The sequence below is a fragment of the Salminus brasiliensis genome, chromosome 16 (assembly GCF_030463535.1).
Source record: "Salminus brasiliensis chromosome 16, fSalBra1.hap2, whole genome shotgun sequence".
Lineage (NCBI taxonomy): Eukaryota > Metazoa > Chordata > Actinopteri > Characiformes > Bryconidae > Salminus > Salminus brasiliensis.
Genome location: NC_132893.1, coordinates 31,375,657 through 31,399,281, shown reverse-complemented (window position 1 = coordinate 31,399,281; position 23,625 = coordinate 31,375,657). Strand labels below are relative to the sequence as shown.

General features: G+C 43.6%; 1 protein-coding gene across 5 annotated transcripts in view; it reads left to right on the top strand.

Moving 5' to 3' along the window:
• rabgap1 (RAB GTPase activating protein 1) overlaps window positions 1-23,625 on the top strand; it is a 119,762-nt gene that overhangs the window by 76,104 nt on the left and 20,033 nt on the right. For all 5 annotated transcript variants that reach the window (XM_072658804.1, XM_072658803.1, XM_072658801.1 and 2 more), the window contains 6 exons: window positions 11,862-11,975; window positions 15,112-15,186; window positions 15,410-15,535; window positions 16,918-17,061; window positions 17,152-17,193; window positions 17,300-17,428. In XM_072658804.1, the coding sequence (XP_072514905.1) occupies window positions 11,862-11,975; window positions 15,112-15,186; window positions 15,410-15,535; window positions 16,918-17,061; window positions 17,152-17,193; window positions 17,300-17,428 (630 nt within the window). The remainder of the gene's footprint in view (window positions 1-11,861; window positions 11,976-15,111; window positions 15,187-15,409; window positions 15,536-16,917; window positions 17,062-17,151; window positions 17,194-17,299; window positions 17,429-23,625) is intronic.

The window sequence follows — 23,625 nt, the reverse complement described above, 5'->3', positions numbered from 1 at the left end:
CTGAAAGGACATGTGATCCTCCTGATATACAGCATATTACAGTGTGACATTTGTACAGCGATCTAGTGATGCATTATGGAACGACTGACATTTATCAGAGAAAAGGGTCAGTGTGGTCTCACTACTAGCTGTCCGGAACTGCCCCTTACAGTGTTAACAAGACATCAGGCTCAGAAAGGGACTGTATGTCCTGGTGCATTGGTCCTGGGAACCGTTGAGAAAGGAGCGTGGAAAAAAAAAAGAAGTAATGGGGGGAGAAGTAGCCTGTCGCCCTCCATTAATTCTTTGTTTGTTATTCATTTCTTCCTGTCATTCTTTTCATGCTTGCTTTTCGTAAGTTTCTGCCTTCCTCCTTTGGAAGCTGCAGTAGAAACTTTTCGGAGGGTGAGACTGATTCTCATCACACCGACTGTATTATTGCAAGCACCCAGAATAGACTGTTGACTCACTGTTTTCTGCTAATGAGCTTGTATCACTGGCAGCTGCCTTTTTTTTCCCTCCTAATGGATATTTGAGTCATTTTTGATTTGATGTGGCACCTTTTATTCCAGAACAGCTTGACTCTATATTTACTGATTTCCTCATAATGTCCCTGTCACGCTAAAAAACCTGGCACCTTTTTGAGAGAAGGAAAAACCCTAACTTTCGATGGAAGCCATTGAAATCATGCTTTACAGGAATCCAGTTAAAAAAGATCAACAAATCATAAAACATAAGAACCCTCGGTGAGTAAGCCAAAGGTTGACCGAGGTGAGGAAAAACTCCCTGGAGCTGGAGGAAGAATACCTCAGAGGAACCCACAAGACTCACAGTGGGGGGAACCATCCTCCTCGAAAGTCACTATACCACCATATCAGACTGTTTTCCTGCTCAGGTGTGCTGATATCATCATTAAAAAATAATAATAATAAAATAAAATTATATATTATATTATATATTATTTATATATATATATATATATATATATATATATATATATATCAGTGGTGGCTCAGCAGTTAGAGCTCCGGGCTATTGACAGGGTTGTGGGTTCGATCCCCGGGCAAGCTACCACTGTTGGGCCCTTTGCGCATGTGTGTGTAGATGGGTTAAAGGCGGAATCCAAATTCCAAAAATGTCAAAAAAAATGTCACAAATGGTGAATATGGTTGTCTTGTCTCGTCATATAACTGACGCTAGTAGCAGGGGAATCCAGCAGTCAGTCTTCTGTCAGTGTGAGGCCGGACAGGTGAGCAGTCATGTAGGTAAAGAGATTTAAGAGAATTAGTTCTGATTGGATTTATGAAATACAGAGAGTGTTAATGTTACCAGAGTGTAGCTAACGACCCCGACACGCATGAGAGAGCCAGACGGTTACACAGATATGAGAGTTAATGCAGAAGGATGTTATTTATTTTAAGTCATTTTAGTGCATTTCTATTGGTCCATTCATCGTGACATTTTAAAACCATTTAAAGAACCTCATCCCAATTAACTTTATTAAAAACAACAACAACTCTCAGCGCTTTTCTTTCGGCTTATCGTTTTTCCATCTTGCTTCTAAACTTGCTGGATTCCAACCAGCTGTATGCTTCCCAAAATACAGTTTAATCTATTAGGGCCCCTGTAAGTTGTCCATATTACAGTAACCGCATTTATTTGTAAAGCTACATGGCTCCTGCCTGAGACGGCAGTGATCAAATGCTGCGTTTGTCCATTTCGGTGTCATTTCGGATCAGTAAGTATTAGGACAGCTGAGGCTTGTGGGAGGAAGCCTGTATAAATGTCAGGATAAGTTTATGCCAAGTCATGTAAGTCTTGCGTAGGTTGTAGGCACATGAGTGCTGGCCTTTAGTAAAGTGCCATCTATCTGACGTAAGAGTTTCATAACTGGTGGTGTTGTAAATCTCTGACTCCACAACCATTCGTTTTGGTTGTGATGATCTTTCTTTAAAAAAATAAATAAAAGATTTAATGTGTCATGAAATCTCACATGTCAGCTTAAATCGCTTTGGTTATTTTTGGTATGATTCTGGATATTTAAAAAAACACAAAGGTCAGTGGAGGAACTCATTACACAGCAGTAGATCACAAATAACCAGAACTACACTAGAGCTTTTACATTACAGGGATCAAATAAATAAATAAATAAATAAATATTTCTTTTAAAAAATGTATGTGTGTATATATATATATATATATATATATATATATATATATATATATATATATATATATATATACATTTTTTAAAGAAATATATATTTATTTATTATATATATTTATTTATTATAATACATTTATTAAAATATGTATTTTTTATATATATATATATATAATACATATTTTATTTTAAATACTTATATATACTAAAAGGTTTGCGTTTTGCAGTCAGGGTCTTATTCCTGTGAAGAAACGAAACAAAGCCACTGGCCCTGACCTTTAATGAATACAACCCAACTTTTAGGCACATTAGGCAAAAACATGTCCTCTCATATTTATTTAATGGGAGCAGAAGCTCTTGTCTCTCTCTATGTGTGGCTTTTTGCTTTTAGCAGCCCACTGAGCTAGTATTCCGACATTTGTTTTTCCCTGTTTGTTAGGGTTTCCTGGTAAAAATCCAGCCTATGTCCAAATGTTTGTGGACACCCCTTCTAATAAATGCATTCAGCTATTTTGTTGCACCCGTTTTTGACACAGATGTGCAAATATGCACAAGCATAACTTGTCTGGTCCCGGTAGAGAATTACTGTCTATAGAATAGGACTTGATCCTATTGGCACCATGCTGCCTAATGCCAGGCGTGGGCTAGAGGGGTATAAAGCCCCCCAGCACTGAGCTGGAGTGGAGCAGTGGAGGAACTGTGTTCTCTGGAGTGGTGATTGGTGCTCCATCCAATACGTTTGGGATAAGCTAAGGAATTGAGGATGATGAGGTGGGGGGGTGGTCATCCAACATTCTGACCTCACTAATGCTTTTGTCGCTGAATGCTGTCAAATCCTCACAGCAATGCTTTTCCAAAAGTAGACGATTCAACCATTTCTTTCCTGTTGCTTCTTATATCTGAACTAGACAAGTGGTCCGATACCGATCCGATACCAGTGACCTGTTAAGGCATTCACGTTTTGTAGTACATACACTATATGGACAAAAGTATTGGGACACCTGCTTATTCATTGTTTCTTCCGGAAAAAAAAGAGTCTATCCTGTTTTTTTTGATCGAGAGCACTGCTGTGAGGATTTGATTGTATTCAGCAATAAGAGCGTTTGTGTAGGTCAGGATGTTGGATGATCACCACCATACCTCATCTCCAACTCCCCAACTTATCCTGAAAGTACTGGATGGAGCACCAACCATCATTCCAGAAACCACAGTTCTTCCACTGCTCCACAGCTCAATGCTGGGGGGCTTTATACCCCTCTAGCCCACCCCTGGCATTAGACATGGTGCCAAAAAGTTTGTTTATCTTCTCTAGAGAGTTGGATGTGTGTGTGCGTTGCACATCTGTGTCAGCAATGGGTGCCAATAAAAACAGCTGAATGCATTCAACAGAAGGCGTGTCCACAAACATTTGGACATTTAGTGCACATATAAAGTAGTTTAATGTACTGTGGTGTAGGCGGCCTTATATCATTCCATTTGTTTTATTGCATTTTTCTGGAATGTATAAAAAATTGCTGGGTTAGGACCATAACAGAGAAGCCGTCTCGAATCAGATCAGTCACGTCTGACTGATATCTGATCTGTCACAAAGGTCAGTATCCAAGCCAGTAGATTGGATCAGCGTGTCGTTGATAACAGTGCTTTTTATGGTTGAAAATAGCTTGTCCACAAAAGTGCTCACCTAATTAAATATCATTAGAATTTGATTATGATTATTATTGATTGAAAAATCACTGATTGATCAGATGATCAGCACCTTCAGATCGCACAGCTCTGTTTTTTCCACCCCTGATAACAGGCAGATGCAGGCTCTGTTATTCCCCGTTTCCCTGCGGGTCCTCTGGGGATGTGTCTGTTCAGGCCATTGAGCCACCACTGCCTCAGCAGCAGCCATTGCACTGAGTGTGAGAGTGTGTGTGTATGTGTGTGCAGTGTGCAGTGCTGAGCTCAGCCCAGCCAAGAGCTGCGGGCTGCAGATGCATTATTTAGCGTCTCCCCTCTTCCACATAAACACAGCATCAATAATGGAGAGCGGGGATAATTAATCTTTGAAAAGGGGCTACGCTCGCTAAGACTGGAACGCGCCAGGCATGTGGAGCGTTCGGGAGGGCGTGTGTGTGTGTACATGCATGCATAACAGCAAGCGTGTAAGCGTGTGTGTGTGTGTGTGTGTGTGTGTGTGTGTGTGTGTGTGTGTGTGTGTATATATGTTCTATTCCATGTTGCACACTTAGCAGAGCTTTTACTGTTTAACCCTTAACCTCCAGGTCTCTGTCAGCAGCAGATCTGTCCTTTGCTCAGTGTTTTCATGTATATTAAATTATAAGTAGGAATGTCCCGATCCAGTTATTCATTATTTGCCCCCAATCCGAGTCTCTTAATGCTGAGTATCAACGATACCAATCCGATCTCTGTGTGTGTATAAATAATCCAGCTCCACAGTTTAGATCAGACAAGCTGTTCAGTGAAATCCTTTATTTTCAGTATCAGTTTCAATAATCAGACTTTCTGGACTGACTGATTTAGTTTAGTCAGGACTTTTCTTAAAATCACTGTTTTATACTGTTTAATATCTTATAATCCAGTCTGACTCTCCTCCCCGACCAATCAGCTCCCAGCTCCTTTACAACACTGCAGTCTGATCACTTCCTGAGTGTGTGTGTGTGTAGGGGTACACACTCTGGACTGGTATCTGTGGTTGTTGGTCTACTGGTGTGTAATAACTGGTTTATAGTGGGTGAATGTGCTGTGTGTGTGATTTGGGTTTCTATAGCGTATGTGTGTGTGTGTGTTAGCATTCGCGTTAGCCTCCACTCGGTTCTGAATGGGTTCTTCAGTGCTGGTTTAGAAACAGAGAGAGGCGAGTGAGCGGTTCTCTGGTTCTCCCGCTGGTAAAACGGAGCGTTTTAAGGCTGGGAATTCCTGCATGGCGATGTTGCAAAGATGGCCATCCAGTGAACAGACTTCTCTATACGACCTTTGATTCATCTGACCCTTGTGCGTTGTTGTCATCGCCTCAGATTAGTGTGAAAAGTCAAAGGTGTGGTATTTGTGGTCGGGGTGCTTCTAGACTGCTGCACACAGATTTGTAAGGGCACCCCTCTGCTTGCCAAATAATATTACTAGTTTATTGTTATTAATGATATGTTAATATTAATATAGTAAAGATATAACTAGTTTAGTTATATTACTAATATTAGTAATATTACTGTTTACACGTGCATAACATATTTCTTTTTGCGGTGAAACTACTGGTTTTCTTTTCTTTGCACTATCAGCTAGGCTTCTAAAATGAATAGATTACTGTCATATGGGCGATATCACGATGCTCATTTGGCGAGCTTGTGTTATCAAGGCCCTTTTTACCAGCATAAATAAAGCCTATGCTAACCTAACTGATGCCTTTGCTTCAGTGCTCTGATATGTAGCTATGTTTGGAAGGTTATACGGTCATAAGTGGCCTCATCCAAAACATACAGCTATGAGCTATTATGACCTTGTCTGTTGCGTAGGTGACTTTTTTTTTTTCAAATATTTAGGAATGAGCAGTGCTTAGTCCAAAAAACGAAATAAACTGGCTCTGGCTTTAAAAAAAAAAAAATAAATAATAAATAAAACTGAGCTGCTTGCTTTTGCTGTGGTGCTGGGGCATTATGGGAAATGTTGTGCCTATAGTAAATTTGTATGGTGTGACTTGAGTTCTGATCTGATTATTTTTTTTACCATTGTGATTTTAGTGGGGCACAGCGACATTTTACTGGTGCACGTACCCCACTAAACGGGGCCTAATGTCGGCCCTGTTTGTGATAATGGTTAGAGTGCTTCTCAGCCAATCAGATTGTGAGGTCGGAACTAACGGATTGCTGTCCAAGTTAGTCTGTTCCTTTCCTTGATTTCCAAAACAGAGAGATCGGTCATCAAGAAAAGTGCCAGAGGATTCGTACCATTACTCCACTACAGGTAGTAGTTTGGGGGCTAAAGGAGGGGGCTAATGGCTAATATGGGAGCGTACAGTGTTCATAGCTCTCGGCTCTTCTGATTTCTGCTGTATTTCTGCGGAACGAGGAGGTGAAAGTGAAGGAAGAAGAAAGGGCATACAGGAAGACACAGGTTATATGTGTGCGATGGGAGGAGGGAGGACTGTAGAGGATTGCAGGACGAGAGACGGAGACAGACAGATTGAGAGAGTGCGTGACCCTGAGATTAATCCTGCTTTTAGGAGGAGGCTGTAGTGTGGTCTTTTAAAGGAGATGAATAAAACATGGCGTCCTGGATTCAGCCTGAACTCCACTGCTCAGACATGCAGAGAGTGCTGGACAGACTGGGGGAAAACTCCCCACCTCCACTGGGAATGTGTGTGAGAGTGTATGTAAGTGTGTGTGTGTGTTCTCATCCTTTCATATCACTATGGCATGTCCTGCTGTGGGGCAACTTGGGTTAGTACAGAAGTTTAATTCAAGCCTTAAGACTCTTTTACACCCTCTCAGAAATAAACACTGACCTATAAACACACACACACTCACCCGAATGCATTTGAGCTCATTCACCCACACTCTGTAACCATGTCTGACTCAGTTCTCTTCCATCATTTGAGGTCTTGTTGAGGTCCTGTTGCCTCTACCTGGGTTTTCCCCCACATTTAGCAGGCCGATGCAGCTCCAGTTGTCCTGCCGTTCTGCTCAGTCACACGTTTAAATGGATTTCTCTCCTCAGGCTGAAGCAGCACAGCGTCTGAGACCGTCCGGCTCTGGCCGCAGGCCCCAGACTCTTGTGTTGAAGCCTTAAAGCCAAAGGTTAGAGCTGCAAAATAGCTAATGACTGTTTGGAAACTTCAGACGGGAGACTGCTGAGCCTTTGGCGGGGAGCCGCTGTTTGCTGCTTTGTGTGTGTAATTTAAAGCCGGTTGGGGTTAATATCAGCTGTCCAGATGGCAAAGGACCTTCAGCTTAAAGTGATGGATTGGCCACAAATCAGACTCCATAGAGGCGATAGACACGGCGTATCGGCATTCAGAACATTCTGGATTGGATGTCTATCCTGAAACGGCACACACTCTAACTAACTAACTGCCTTATCCACCCACCCATCTAATCCACCCATTTACCAATCCACTCACCCAACCATCCACCCTCTCAATCCATCAATCCAAGCCCCACCCACCTCACAACTTACAGGACTAATAGGTTCTTGGGGAGTCCATGGAGTCCCTCTAATGGTCAAAATGAGCACCCAAGGCTCATTTATGCAACCCATGGAGGCTCCACCTCACGACTTAAAGGGTGACTCAAAGGATCGGACACTACAGGAGATCTTTATGGGTGGGCCAGAGCTGTTTTGGTGAGAAGAGGGGAACTACACAATGCTAGTCAGGTGGTAGGCATCCACCACCTACCTACCCAAACAACCACTCACCTACTCAACACAACCAACCACCCACCCACACTCACACGTCCACCCATCCACCCACCCAACCCCAGCCTAACTAACTGCCTTAGCCACCCACTCACCCATCTAATCTACCCATTTACCAATCCACTCACCCAACCATCCACCCTCTCAATCCATCCACCCATCCACCCAATAGACCCAACCATCCACCCTCTCAATCCATCAATCCAATCCACCCACACATCTAATCCCACCCATCCATCTAATCCACTCTTTTACCTATTCACCCACCCAATCTATCCAGCCACCCTCTCCGCCCATCCACCCGTCCTCCCACCCATCTACCCATTCACCTGTCCACCCATCCAATCCAGCTATCCAGTTCACCAACCCACCTACCCATCCACCTGCCTGCCAATCCAGTCCAACCCATCCATCCATCCAATGCAAATACACATCCAAACCCACCGACACATCCAGTCCACCCATTTACCCATTCACCCACCCAATCCACCCATCCATCCACCCTCTTCACCCATCCACTCATCCATCCAGGACTGTCCATTAAATGATTTGATTTAAGTATGGATATAATGACTTACTAATGACTTCTTTATTATTCAGAATTATTATTGAAAGTACACTGAAGACTGGTGTGGCTACAGGAACTGTTAGGATCAGCAGAATAAGCCCAAGTATCATTATTTTGAGTCTGGTTGAGTGTTAACTGTGAGAGAGGTGGGATGTACTGTACCTCAGCTCTGTGTCTCAGGATGTGTGTGTGTGTGTGTGCGGTTTAGTGGGTGGTATGACCAATGGCCACAGAAAAAATGCTTGCAAAAAAAAAGCCCTTTATTTGATTGGGCCTGATCTGTTATCAGTAATCAGGATGGCAAAGCATGTGATTTTACCATGCCCTCAGACTGTCTGTCTCTCTCTGTCTCTCCTTCTCGATCTCTTCGTTCTTCCTCATTTCTCCCCTTTTGCCCCCCGTTCTATTAGATTCTCTCTCCCCCTCTCTCACCTCTCTCTAATTTCTCACCCATTCTTTCTCTTTTTTCCTTCTCTCTCTGTCCCTTTCTCTCATTTTCTTTCTCTTACTTACCCTTACTTCTTATTACCTCTCTTTTTCTCCCTCAGGAATTTCTCCCCTCTCTCTCTCTCTCTCTCTCTCTCTGCTCTCTCTCTCTGCTCTCTCTTTTTCAGCACTCCCTCTTTTACACACAGAAGAGAAAAAAAGGGGGAGCAAGAGGGAAAGGATGTCTATAATTAGCAGTTGTGTACTGTAGGCTGGCGTTTGGGTGATGTACCGCAGTGTGGTATATAGAGTTAGTTTAGTTTAGCCGGATCTGTGTTTATAAGCGTACGCTTCAAGAAGTCTATTGGGTCACATGATCTCCGGAGGCCTGCGCACACACACAGGCCTCAGTCCCGGTAGTGCTGCTCATGTGACCACCTGCATGTCCTGGTACCAGTTTATCTGATAAGACAGCTGTGTGTCTGTGCATGTCTGTGTCTGATAATTTAATTAGTCATTTGCAGTAATTGGGTCTAATAAACAGGAATGGGGTCTGTCCTCAGAGCGGCCTGTTTATGGATCTTCATTCATTTATTTATTTATTTATTTATTTTTAGGTGAACAGGACTCTGTTTAACTGGGCTAAATGACTAGCTTAAGTGGAACAAATTAGCTAGGTCAAAATTGCATGGCATGAATTCCAGTAGTAAGCACACACACACACACACACACACACACACACACACACACAGTGCAAATGAGTTTGATGCTGCTGGGGTGTATAAGGCAGTCTAGTTGAACAGTGCCGTGGTGATTGGCAGGTTCCAGACAGCCCACCTCACACTTCTCTCTTTTATCTGGATTTTGCTTTAGGATTAAAACCTCTGAGCCCCCCTTGTGCCACCAAAACAACTCTAAGCCATCCAGGTATGGATTCCACAAGATCTCTAAAGGTCTCCTGTAGTATCAGGTCCTGTAAGTCCTGTAAGTTGTGAGGTGGAGCCTCCATGAGTCGCATAAATGAGCAGTTAGATCATCACCGGCAGCTAGAATCGTCCACATGTGCTCCACAGCTTGTTTTTACTTATTGTCCCCTTCTTTTTCTTCTGCTGTAGTCACATATAATAACACTGGGAGGATGAGGGCTGACGCAACCAGCCACAGCCTCTTTTTGAACTGCCACCATTGTACATCCGGGTACCCAGATCCGAGAGACCGCAAGACCACTTGTGCTCTCTCAGGCTCCGGCTGACGATGGCAGGCAGCATGACCTGGGATTCGAACCTGCGTTCCTCGGGTCGTAGTCCGCTGGCCCACTCAGAGCCCCCTCTTCTATTGTTTAATGGGTGATGTTTGCCTCCCTCAGCTTCCTGTAATAAGATTTTTCACTGTACAAATAAATCCAATGTTTCAGGTTAAACCATTTGGATCCAGTGATGTTCGAGTCCAAGTCAAGTAAAATCAGATCTCATCACACTGGAGACGCAAGTGTAAACAGCATCCGGTCAAAGTAGATTCAGATACTATCCGAATATTGAAAAAACGCATGTTAACGGCAGGTGTAAACAGGCCCAGTGTGCAGCGATATTATCACAGTGCTGTGCAGCCCTGCTTCGACATGCTGAGAACCTTCATCTACAATTACGTAACCCAGCGCCGTCCTTCTCCGTCTGCAGACAGCTGTGCTGTAAAGCCTGCACTAAAGAGGGGCTTAATAAAGTGTGGAGAGATCAAGCCCTACCAAAAACAAGCCAACAAATAAAAAGAAGACGAGACACGCACCAAAGGTCTCTGTTAGGTCCTCTTTCAGAAGCCACTTACTTAAGCAAACAGCTGTAGTGCAGCCTGGAAAAGCCAGTGTTTCTGTTTAGACTGACAAAAGCTATTTGTTCTGCCGAGCAATGCAAACTGGGAGAGCGCTTAGATCTCTCTGCACCTAGAGAGAGAGAGAGAGAGAGAGAGAGAGAGAGAGAGAGAGAGAGAGAGAGAGAGAGAGAGAGAGAGAGAGAGAGAGAGAGAGAGAGAGAGAGAGAGAGAGAGAGAGAGAGAGAGAGAGAGAGAGAGAGAGAGAGAGAGAGAGAGAGAGAGCCCTTGAGGATTAGCAAACACACAAACACGTCTGATATGATGCCTTTACCCCACTGCTCAATATCTCAGACCCTTCAACATACACACAGGGTGACCAACTGTGATATTTGACAGATGGAGACTTGGGAGAAAAGACACACACACACACACAAACAAAAGCTTTGTGTAAAAATGCAGCATTACAGTAGTGTTACTGGTATTGCTATAATATTCCTAAATACTCCATTCAGCCATAACATTAGTACCACTGACAAGTAAAGTGAAAATCATTGATTTTCTTAATCTACAGCCTCTCCTGTCAAGAGGTGGGATCTACATATTCGGCAGCAAGTGACCTGTCAGTTATTGAAGGTGATAAAGATGTTAAAAGCAGAGAAAAAGGGGAAAGTGTAGACAACTGGCAGGCCTTGTGGGGTGCTCCCAGTATGCAGTGGTCAGTGCCTACCTAAAGTGCTCCAAGGAAAGACAACCGGTGAACCAGTGACAGGGTCATGAGCACGTAAGGCTCACTGATGCTCATGGAGGCCACACCCACCTCACAACTTACAGGACTAGTAGGTTCTTGGGGAGTCCATGGAGTCCCTCTAATGGTCAAAATGAGCACCCAAGGCTCATTTATGCAACTCATGGAGGCTCCACCTCACAACTTAAAGGGTGACTCAAAGGATCGGACACTACAGGAGATCTTTATGGGTGGGCCAGAGCGGTTTTGGGGGGGGTGGGAAGAGGGGAACTACATAATGCTAGACAGGTGGTTTTAATGTTATGGCTGATCGATGTTTTGTTTTTCACTTTTGAGTATTGAATGTGAGAATTTGATCATTATTCTGTAAAGCACCTTCATCATCATCATCATCAGTATTGCAAAAACTCATATCACTGTAACATTCAACAAACAGCAGCCCTAATACCACACACACACAAATCTCACACACACACACACACACTCTCCCCCACTCTGTGCACATATCCCACTGGGAATAAGAACAGTGTGTACCAGCATGTTCTTGGCTAAGACTCTCTGTATGTTCTGCCCCTCGGCACACACACATTGCCCCCTAGTGGGAGTATCAGCCCACAGGCCCAGAGACTCGCTGTGAATTCCTCTTCCGTCAGAAATCTCCCAGATGTGACCGAGTACAGAGGTTTTGCCACCTGAGGATGAATGCAGAGCTTTACTGATGTTTCTCTCTCTCTGTCTTTCTCTCTTTTGTGTGTGAACAGGAGTCTCCTCAGGACAGTGCCATCACTCGAGACATTAACCGCACATTTCCAGCACATGACTACTTCAAGGACACGGGAGGGGACGGCCAAGACTCACTGTACAAGATCTGTAAGGTGAGGAGAAAGAGAAACACACTCCATGGATGTGCAAATTGCCTCCGTGCTTATATGTAGTAGAATGTGGGATTACTTTGTCACGGCCATCCAAAAACCTGTCAGCTTTACAGGAGAACCCTGTTAACCCTCACAAAGATTTTTAAATAAAATTTCTATTGGTCAAGATTTTTGCAGGACAACCCCAGTATAGTTCTTTGTATAATGTATATTGTTTTGCTGCTGTTCTGAGGTTAAACTAGAGTGCCATGTCCTGGATACAACTCTTAACCAGGGTTGCAGCTGTATGCCAGTTTTAGGTATACCATGATATGAAAATTGAGGGTCATCATACTGTATATAATTTCTTAATGCAGGTATTGATCAACAAAATTTCATAATGCAAAAGAATCCACAGATTTCTCACAATTTTCTGAGTTTTATATATATATATATAAATCAGTTGTTGAGGGACAATAATCAGCAGCTTAATCCATATTGAACATAATCATTAGTAACAAAATAGTTCAGAATAGTGTTTTTAAAAAGCTCCACCTCACATTCAGCCTGGATCAAAATCTTACAAAGTACAACATTAAAGTATCAGGATTTATTTATAACACCAGAAACGCAACATCCTGAATAATTAAATAGTAAATATCTAAGCGTGTATTTAATTAGTAATAGACATTAGACAATTGCACTCTTGGTGGTATTTCAAAGATTCAGCAAACTGCACTGGATTGTGCACTGAATGGTGTTTGAGGTGGTGACAAAGTCGTCATGCTGCTCCTTTAATTGTGATGTTTCGGCGGCATAACTTACAGAAGACTGTATTCTGAGTCGTGCCTCCAGAAACCGAATTGTTTCCACATAAATGACCATAAATTATCTTTTTTTTGGACTTAAACCGCACCTAGATGCTGACCTGCATATCAGCTACAACATTAACCAGGTTAATTCTTATTTCCAGATTAAATTGTTATATGAATATGAATGATGTATCTTGCCCAGCCCTGCCTATATATATATATATATATATAGTCCCAAAAAATTCCATAAAGGTCATTTATGTGGAATCATAATTTATATTTTATAATTTAATCATAATATATATACATTTGCATTTATATATATATATATATATATATATATATATATATATATATATATATATATATATATATATTTACTTTTTTAAATAGATGGTTAAGCTAAACTGTATGCCTTAATGCAAATATTGTAGCAGTGGGGATGGACGCTTCACAGGTTTAAATATGGCTAAAAACGGATAAAGTCTCACCCTCATTAGCAATAATAAATGACACTCACCAGAAAATCGCCATTTACCACCCCTATATGGAAACGCATGACGACTATGGAGACTCATGCAGTGATGGATACTGCAACACTTTCACTTGTTTGCTCTTATGTGAAGAACCTTTAATTCAAACCGGTGCAGACAGCCATAATGTACCACTAGACATATTACTCACCAGTTTCTGGAATAAACACCCTCTTACTTTTCGCTTTTAACATATTCATGTTTGCCATATTTGTCTCCAGCTGCTTCTCCTGCCAGTTATTAGGTCACTGGGTTTATTCTGAAGGCTGTAAAGGATGGAGGTGAAGGCGAGATTGATTGTTTGATTGGGGTCTTTGGGCGTTTCTTAATAATTCACCAGCCCTCCTCCCTGACTGTTTACTACCATCATTCAGAGCTGTATGGATTTTCCTCTATTTACCTCATAATAAGTCAGCCAGTTCACAGTACGCTTTCAGCGCCGTAGGGACCTCGCACTGGCTCAATTAGGAGTTCAGCAGGTTTAATGTGACTCCGGTTTGTAATTGCCCTGGTCTGAAGTCATTGCGGAGAGAGAAGAATCAGCACAGCTTCGAGGAGAAAGTAGGCCAGAGGTGTGTTTTAATAGAGACGTCAACTGTGAGCGGCCCAGAAATGAAGAATATAGAGCCAGGTGCCACACAGACCAGCAGAGGTTGCAGGCGACATGAGCGCCAGGGGTTTGGTTTGTCAAGTATTTCATCATGGCTTTACTTCTGTTTGGAAAGGTATTACTCTTGACTGCAGGACTGTTTGTGCTGCTTTACTTTGTGCTACTTTTCATTGCAAGTGCAGTTACTGCTAGTAGTTATTATTGTACTTAAGGTACTGTGCCTTGAGTATCTCCACAGTCCTGAAAAAACATCAGGTAAAGAATAAAAACCTTCCTAAAAAAGATTTTATGCATATTTAGTCATTTTGGAGCATTTCTATTGGCCCATTCTGCATGAAATTTGACACAATAGTGCATCTGTTCAATAAAAACATGTATCTCCAGAATGGGGACTTTACAGAAGAAGGCAAAAATGTTCAGAACTTTGAATGGAAGTCAAAATAAAATAAGAGTTTATTCCAGGTCATTTAGAGCATTTCTATTGGTCTGTAAATCCAGATTTATAAACACAGTATGCAGAGCAGCTACAGGCTTTACCAACCATAGAGAAAACTAAAAATAGACAAAAAAGGAGATGCATGTTTATACATACATGTTTATAAATACATACGTCAACCAGAAACATCATTTCCCTTTGCGGATCAACAAAGCAAGATTAATATTCTTTTAAATAACAGTAATATCAGTCCACATGAAGCCACGAATTAAGATGTGAACTTTATTTCCAACACCTTCCGTTTATGAACAGCTTATGTATATTTGTGTATGTGTCAGACCTGTCCTCTATTACAGCCACAGGGAGGGAGATTCAGATAATATGGGGATGAATTCTGTGGCATATACTGTACCTACAACTCACTAATCAAGCACAGTTCAGGGTGAATCTTTGAAGTATACACATATACTTCTCAACTACCCTCAACTGCTTTCTTCAAAATGAGACATTCTTGTTTCTTTTGACTGGATCAGTGTTTACCTGCATCTGTTCTTATGAGATCTGGAGGGTTTTTTTGTTTGTTTTTTTTTTGTTTTTTTTGGATCATACTGCTGAGATAAATGACTTTAAATCATGTGCTAAGTTGGCTGAAACCTCTGCACAGCGCTGTATATTTGACCCCATGTTAGTTTGTGCCTCGCTTTCTTTAGCTATGTCTGTGCTACATATGCAAAGTTAGTAATGAGGATGTCTCTGTCTCTCCCAGGCATACTCTGTGTATGATGAAGAGATCGGCTACTGTCAGGGCCAGTCCTTCCTGGCTGCTGTACTGCTGCTACACGTGAGTCTTCAATATCAGGACATCTATATCTACATCTAGGTCCCACAAATCTGTGGGAGATGATTTCTGCACTACACAATTCTAGTGGATATGTTCTGCCACCTATACTCGTGTTTTAAACTGCTGAACATTCAAATAATGGAGAGAATTAAGTAGTAATTAAGAAGTAATGTGTGTGTGTGTGTGTGTGTGTGTGTGTGTGTGTGTGTGTGGATCTGTCCAGATGCCAGAGGAGCAGGCGTTTAGCGTTCTGGTGAAGATCATGTTTGACTATGGTCTCAGGGAGCTCTTCAAGCAGAACTTTGAAGATCTGCACTGCAAGTTCTTTCAGCTGGAGAGACTCATGCAGGTGTGTGATTTGTTACTGATATTGGATGTCCTGTCTGATTGGGCTGAGCAACATCTAAAGTTACTGTAAAATATGCAGTAAGACATAAATACACACACTGTATAGATACACTGAATTCTGTTAAGAATTAAGAAGATAGATCATTATATAGACACACTCTTAAAAAAAAAAGGGTGCTTTGCCATCAGCAGCCAGAGCCAGAGAGAGCACAATTGGCCATGTTTTGTCGGGGTGGGTAGATTACACTCTCTCCCCTTATCACTCCCATTGTGATTCTGGTCGGCACAGGCGTCTGTTGGCTGATGTATCAGCATTGGCCGCAGTTCGAAAAGAGACAAGGCTGATTCACAAGAACCTCCTACTGGCGGGAGCATTGCAATATGGTCCTAGTCAATGGGTGGGTTAATTGGTTGAAAAATGTAGGTGTTAAGAAAATGTATAAATTAAAACAAAAATAATAATAATTAAAAATAAAATACAAATTGTTACTGTGATTATCAGCAATTTACACACTGTCCAAATGTTTGTGGACACCCCGTCCTAATAAATGCATTCAGCTACTTTAAGCTGCCCTTGCTGACACATATACTTGTCTAGTCCCTGTAGAGAAGTACTCCCAATAGAATAGCACTCTCTGGAGCAGATAAACATGATGGTATCGTGCTGCCTAATGCCAGACGTGGGTTAGAGGGGTATAAAGCCCCCCCAGCATTGAGCTGTGGAGCAGTGGAAGTGTGTTTACTGGAATGATGGTGGTGCTCCATTCGATACTTTTAGGATGCATTGGATAGTTGGGGATGATGCGGTGGGGTGGTAATCATCCAACATCCTGGCCTAACTAACACTCGTGTTGCTGAATGCAATCAAATCTTCACAGCAGTGCTTCAGAATGTAGTACACTGTCTTCCTTGGACAGTAGAGACTTAGAGAGTGATAAGAGAGTTACTCCAACACAAGCAGGATGAATTCATTTTTCAATATCTTTAATAATGAACAAGCAGGTGTCCCAATACTTTTGTCCACATAGTGTATATTGAGTATTTGTTTATTTTATGTACATTTCAGCCCTGGTTTAGAAATGCATTAAGCCAAAAAAGTGTTATAGTGATTTCACCATGGTTTATGGTCTAGTTAATTGATTGTTTGTTGGCATTGATTGATTGTTGGCATTGACAACACCACCACTCTCCCCATGGCAGGCTGGGGTTTGATTCCCTGGCCAGACGAGCCTTCCACACTACACCAATAGGAGTTCTTTGGTCAAGCAGCTCTGGATAAAAGCATCCACCAAAGACTATACATGCCAGTTGTGTGTAATTTACCTGTATGATGCTGTGTGTGAGTTCGGAGGTTTGTAATACAGTCTCCTCCTTCCTCTGCAGGAATACATTCCAGACCTGTACTCTCACTTCTTGAGCATAGGCTTAGAAGCGCACATGTACGCCTCCCAGTGGTTCCTCACGCTCTTCACAGCCAAGTTTCCCCTCTACATGGTCTTTCACATCATCGACCTGCTGCTGTGTGAGGTGAGGCACTTCTCTCTCACTTCAGTTCTTTGTTTCTTTAACTGTCTGACATCATGTCTGTGCCTAAATCTGTCTTTCTTAATAAACCAGGGTATCAGTGTCATCTTTAATGTGGCTCTGGCGTTGCTGAAGGTAAGAGGAGCCTGTGCTGCACCCACTGCTCACAATCACAGTGCATCAGTATTACTCTGATGGTGCATCTTTAGCTTGCAGTCCATTTCATCTCTCTTCTCCACAGACCTCTAAGGATGACCTGCTGCAGGCAGACTTTGAGGGGGCTCTGAAGTTCTTCCGTGTGCCTGTGCCCAAACGGTACCGGTCTGAAGAGAATGCGAAGAAGCTCATGGAGCTCGCCTGTAGCATGAAGGTAATTGAGTGCTAGGTGGAGTTCATTGTAAGGCAATTTGTAAGACTTGCTAAACTTCCACAATGTAGACCAGGGGTGGCCTCCTCATTACACACAGTCGAGTGTTAAGGGGGCTGGAGCGATTTTGCTAATCATCATGACTCACGAACACTAACACTCAGCTCTGCATTCAGCCTCTGTCAGAGCTATGTCCTAATAGACCTGTTCAATTAACATGTTCTCACAGTGCTCTAACTGTGCTAGCTAACATGGGGGCATTTGTTATAGCTGTAGTAATTATCTGGACAGTATATCAGGCTAAACTACCGTTTAGCTCAGACCTGATTCCTCGGTCGCAACTAAAATACTGTGATTGACATTTAGTAAATTCCAGACCCAGGATATTGTGGCGGAAAGGTGACGCAAATAGGGAGCCTGTCTACGAATCCCTACACCATTAAGCCCTCCCACCAAATGGTCCTGTGGCCCCAATTAGCTAACAGTGCTGAGAACCATGTCCATGTCTGGTGGAAAAGCCACCAGAATGCTTACCCTCTGTGCTCAGAACCATTTAGCAGTGGATTAAAGGCATTTGACACCCATTCTTTAGACACATTGAAGATGCATTGAGATGCCAGCTAGTCAGTCTCCCCAAATCGGGGGGAGTTACTTAGCCCGAATAGTGTCTCTGAGAGGAGGACCGTCCTCTGAGCTTTCTCTACACCCACTGAAATAACAAAGCTTTTATCATACTACCTTACATCCCGTCATATATCATCCATATGTCCAGGGAAGAAGGCTTTCTACTAGATTTTGGAGGAGCATTGCTGTGAGGATTTTAATGCATTCAACAGCAAGAGCATCAGTGAGGTCAAGAATTTGGATAATCACCTCCGCACCTCATCTCCAACTCCCCAGCTCATCCCAAAAGTATTGGATAGAGCACCAACCATCATTCCAGAGAACACAGTTCTTCCACTGCTCCACAGCTCCAAGCCAGGGGGCTTTATACCCCTCTATCCCACGCCAGCACGGTGCCAGTAGGTTCATGTTTATCTGCTCCAGAGAGTCCTATTCTATTGGCTGTACTTCTCTACAGAGACTAGACAAGCTGTGTTTGTGTGTGAGCGCATTCGTACATCTGTGTCAGCAATGAGTTCAACTTAAAGTAGCTGAATGCATTAATTAGAGGGGGTGTCCACATACATTTGGACATGTAGTGTATCTTGTATCAGATACAATGTAAGTAAGTAGGTAGCAGATGTGTTGACATGCCACGGTTTTTGTGCAGATTAAGAAGTTTGTGAAATATCAGAGCTCAGTGGTCTGTGCTTGCTCACTGAGGGCCCAGCAGAGGGCAGTGTGGTGTAATGGAAGAGGCAGTGAAGGTTTATGAGCTTCCTGGGAGCTTCAGTTAATGGCCTTTGACTGCTTCACTCAGAGCAGCAGTGAGTCTGAACCAGGGTTATTAAAATTTTTATATTTTATATAAAATTTTCTGTTTTATTTTGTTTATTTGTGTCAGTTAGTTTTAGATTTCCTTTTATTTTCTGAAGCTTGAGTTTTGTTTACTGTCATTTATTATTATAGTGAATAAAAAAAATCCAGCATCATAAAGTTTTCCAAATATATCACGGTACCAGTTTAGTTCATGAACTCCTGCTCAGTACTGGTAGTCTGCCAGTAGAGTGCCGTACCAACTAAGCCTTTAATAGCTATAGCTATTATCAAGCAACACTGTACCGATTGTACCTTTAAATATCAGCTCCTGAAGCTCCATTGACTGTATCCGGGAGAATGGTGTCTCTGTCATTCCCACTCCAGGCCGGAACGCCGCTGTAGCTGCTGCGCTATGGAACGTTATTACAGTAGTGTCAAATTCTGTAATGTTACTCTACCGCCTCAGTCCACATGCTTCCTTACCTTCAGAAGCCGCTGATGGTACCCGATTTGCACAGAGCTCGCACACACATGCACAGTGCGAAGTGAGCCGGGAACTCCGATCAGGTGGCCAGTAGTGATCTGTGCTGCCCATCAACGATAAGGAGCTAACGTTAGTCAGGCATGTGGATGGGACAGTCCTTTAGCTAACCAGCCAGACACTTGCTTACAAGATGAGTCTTAATGATGGTTGATGCCGCTGGCTCTCGTTTTAAGGGAGATAAACAAACAGTCGAGGCTGACTACCCAGTGATACGCTTGCTGCTATATCTACGTTGGCTAAACATGCTAACTCAGTGCTAGCGTTAGCCTGCTAGACAGCGTTAGCCCCCCCCCAGACTCAGCACTGTCTCTTCCATATTCTATGCGAATCGGGTTGAGACAGCCGCCTTTGTATCCATCCGCTTGTCCACAAATGCATGTGTACAGCTGTCCATGAGGGGGCGCTAAAAGTGAATAAGTATTATTGTTATTATTATTAGTACTATAAGAGGAAGAAGAATGGTAACGCTGTTATTTCGAGCTGTTCTTTCTACACTGAAGTTCTTTTGCATTTAGCCTAAGTTGCTAATGAGACCGGGTTAAGTGTTTCCCACTAGCTTTCATTGGCAGTTGTTAGTATTTCCACAGTGAACGTCCTTGAAAGAGCTGAAAGAGTGTGAGACAGGAAAGTAGTGAAGGTGAGGAGGAGCGGAGGTAGCTCAGTGCTGTCGCCCGCACCCTGATTCTGTCAGCGGAGGGCCAGCAGGAGGCCGGGAGCAGGTGGCTGCAGAGCGGAGCAGCTAACAGCAGCGCTGCAGTAAAGCTGGAGCAAAGTCACCAGCAGAGAGATGGATGATGGAGGGCAGAAAGGCCCAGTGAACAACATGTTCATAAACAAGCAGCAAGATAGATGTGCTGTTCACGTGTAAGTGTGCTCTGATGAAGTGTGTGTGTGTGTGTGTGTGTGTGTGTGTGTGTGTGTGTGTGTGTGTGTGTGTGTGTACAGTAGCCTGACTCCTGTCAGTTCCTGACTGATTAAGTCTCGACTAGGCGTCTCTCCGTCCCGTTTCCCAACACAGAACCTCCATTCTCTTACGTGTACACATGTTCTCGTTCTCTCTCTCACTCTCTCTCTCTCTTTCTCTCTCTCGCTCTCTCGCTCTCTCTCTCTCGCTATCTTGTTCTCTTGTTTTCTCTTTGTCTCTCGCTCCCTCAAGAAAGGGAAAGAGTTCCCTTCTTCCTTCCTCTTTTGTTACCTACTCCCTCTCCTGCTCTCTCCCCCCTCTCTCTGTCTCTCTCTCTTTCCCTCTCTCTGTCTCTCTCTTTCCCTCGCCCTCTCCTGCTCTCTCTCTATCCCTCTCTCTCTTTCCGTCTCCCTCTCCTGCTCTCTCTCTATCCATCTCTCTCTTTCCCTCGCCCTCTCCTGCTCTCTCTCTATCCCTCTCTCTCTTTCCGTCTCCCTCTCCTGCTCTCTCTCTCTATCCCTCTCTTTCCCTCGCCCTCTCCTGCTCTCTCCCTCTATCCATCTCTCTCTTTCCCTCGCCCTCTCCTGCTCTCTCCCTCTATCCATCTCTCTCTTTCCCTCGCCCTCTCCTGCTCTCTCTCTCTATCCCTCTCTCTTTCCCTCGCCCTCTCCTGCTCTCTATCCCTTGCCCTCTCCTGCTCTCTCTCTATTCCTCTCTCTCTTTCCGTCTCCCTCTCCTGCTCTCTCTCTCTATCCATCTCTCTCTTTCCCTCGCCCTCTCCTGCTCTCTCTCTATCCCTCTCTTTCCCTCGCCCTCTCCTGCTCTCTATCCATCTCTCTCTTTCCCTCGCCCTCTCCTGCTCTCTCTCTCTATCCCTCTCTCTCTTTCCCTCGCCCTCTCCTGCTCTCTCTCTATCCATCTCTCTCTTTCCCTCGCCCTCTCCTGCTCTCTCTCTATCCCTCTCTCTCTTTCCCTCGCCCTCTCCTGCTCTCTTTCTATCCCTCCCTCTCTTTCCCTCGCCCTCTCCTGCTCTCTATCCATCTCTCTCTTTCCCTCGCCCTCTCCTGCTCTCTTTCTATCCATCTCTCTCTTTCCCTTGCCCTCTCCTGCTCTCTCTCTATCCATCTCTCTCTTTCCCTCGCCCTCTCCTGCTCTCTCTCTATCCCTCTCTCTCTTTCCCTCGCCCTCTCCTGCTCTCTTTCTATCCATCTCTCTCTATCCCTCGCCCTCTCCTGCTCTCTCTCTCTATCCCTCTCTCTCTTTCCCTCGCCCTCTCCTGCTCTCTCTCTATCCCTCTCTCTTTCCCTCGCCCTCTCCTGCTCTCTCTCTATCCCTCTCTCTTTCCCTCGCCTTCTCCTGCTCTCTCCCTCTATCCATCTCTCTCTTTCCCTCGCCCTCTCCTGCTCTCTCTCTATCCCTCTCTCTTTCCCTCGCCCTTCCCTGCTCTCTTTCCCTCTTTCTTGCTTTCTAGCTCACTCTTTTTCTGCCCCCATTTCCCTCTCTCTTGTTTTCTTGCTTTCTTGCTCTCACTTTTTCAACCTCTCTCTCTCTCTCTCTCTCCCTCTTGCACTTTCTTATGTGCTCTCTCTTCCTCTCCCCCTCTTCTCTGTCCATGTCTCACTGTGGCTCTCACTTTTTTTGCTCTTACTCTTTCCCTCATTGTCTTTTTTCCCCTCATTTCTCTCTCTCTCTCTCTCTCTCTCTCTCTCTCTCTCTCTCTCTCTCTTTCTGACATGTGCACACACATACCCCCCCCCCAACCCCCCTCAGGACTCTCAGTAGGTCTGAATGCAGTGTCTGTATTTGAAGGTGGACTGCGTGTGACTGCTTTTGCTGTTGGAGGCCTCAGCTCTGAAATACTTGAGGTTCTACTCGTCCCCCACACTGGTTTGTAGGCCTTGTCAGGCTGTGGGGTTGTGTGTTATGTGTATAGGTTCCTATATGTATTAATAGTGTCAGGTTTATTTATATAGCGCTTTCAACAGTGAGCTTTACAGAGCTCCGGGTCCGAGCCCCAAGTGAGCAAGTCAGAGGAGACCGCGGCAGAAAAACGCAAGGAAAAACCCTCAGAGCTGGAGGAAGAACCTGGATAGGAGCCAAGACTTTAGACAGATTAGATCTGTGGTGTTAATGTGAATATGTGAAGACCTCAGTATAATTAGTTCTGGTAGTAGTAATGGCTTTAATCAGAGTCTCTGCAGGGATCAGTCTTATTAGGGGCATGAGTGGAGCATGCTGGTGAGTTAGCACCTGTATATAACATGTATAGCACCCTTGTATTTCATTTCCAGCCATTAAGTGCAGTCACAGCCATTTAAGTGCATGCTCTTTACTGTTCAGGATCAGAGAGAAGATAATCCACTTGCGTCTATAACGAAAATGAGTCCGCATTAAAATTTTAAGCATCTTAATTTATTTACATTTACATATATTTATTTATTTGTTTATTGTTGTTTTATTAGATCTCAGACACTGCACTATATGAATTTACTCCGAATGCTAAGATGCTGCTGCTATGACCCGAGGATCGCTCATTGGGTCATGCTGCCTGCCATCAGCAGCCGGAGCCTAAGGGAGCACAATTGGCCTTCCTCTCTGAGTGTGTAGATGGTCCTCTCCCCACATCACTTCAGTGTGATGCTGGCGGGCATGGGTGGCTACTAGCTGATGCATCAGAGCTGGGTCACCCGCGTTTTGCTCCGGTTGCATTGGTTGCCTGGTTCAGCAGCAGCAGCTGGAAAAGAGGCAGTGGCGAGCGTTATATGTGATAAGGGAGTGTATTAACAAGTGGGTTGGGTAATTGGCTGTCTAGAATTGGGGAGCTAAATTGGCCAAAAAATAAATAAATATAAGGTAAAAGAGTTTAAAAATTATTTTAGGGGCAAATGTATAATTTAGCTTAATTTCAGATTAGTCGATAGGAAAATAGTGCTTTGTGGCAGCCCTAGACCCTGGGAACTGAAGGCTTACTGAAGGCTGCAATTTGTAAGGCCAGTATTGTGTAAGAGTTGAGGCTCTGAACAGCCTCAGTGCTGTTGGGTCTTTTAAACAGACTTCATTCATAAGAATTTAAGTACTTCCAGCTCTCACTAGGAGTTGTGATGCTCTATGCAGAAATGACTGGTATTAAATACTCACACACACACACTCATAGACCCTCTTGCAACCCCCCGTCCTGTCTGAAAACGGTGTAATTTAAATAGAGAAGGTCTAGTGGTCATTTACAAGTGTTTATTATTTTTGTATTTACACTTTTTACCAGGAGACACTCAGGAGGCACGGTTCAAAAGACTACACAAGACCACGTCTCATATGCTGATAACCATAACT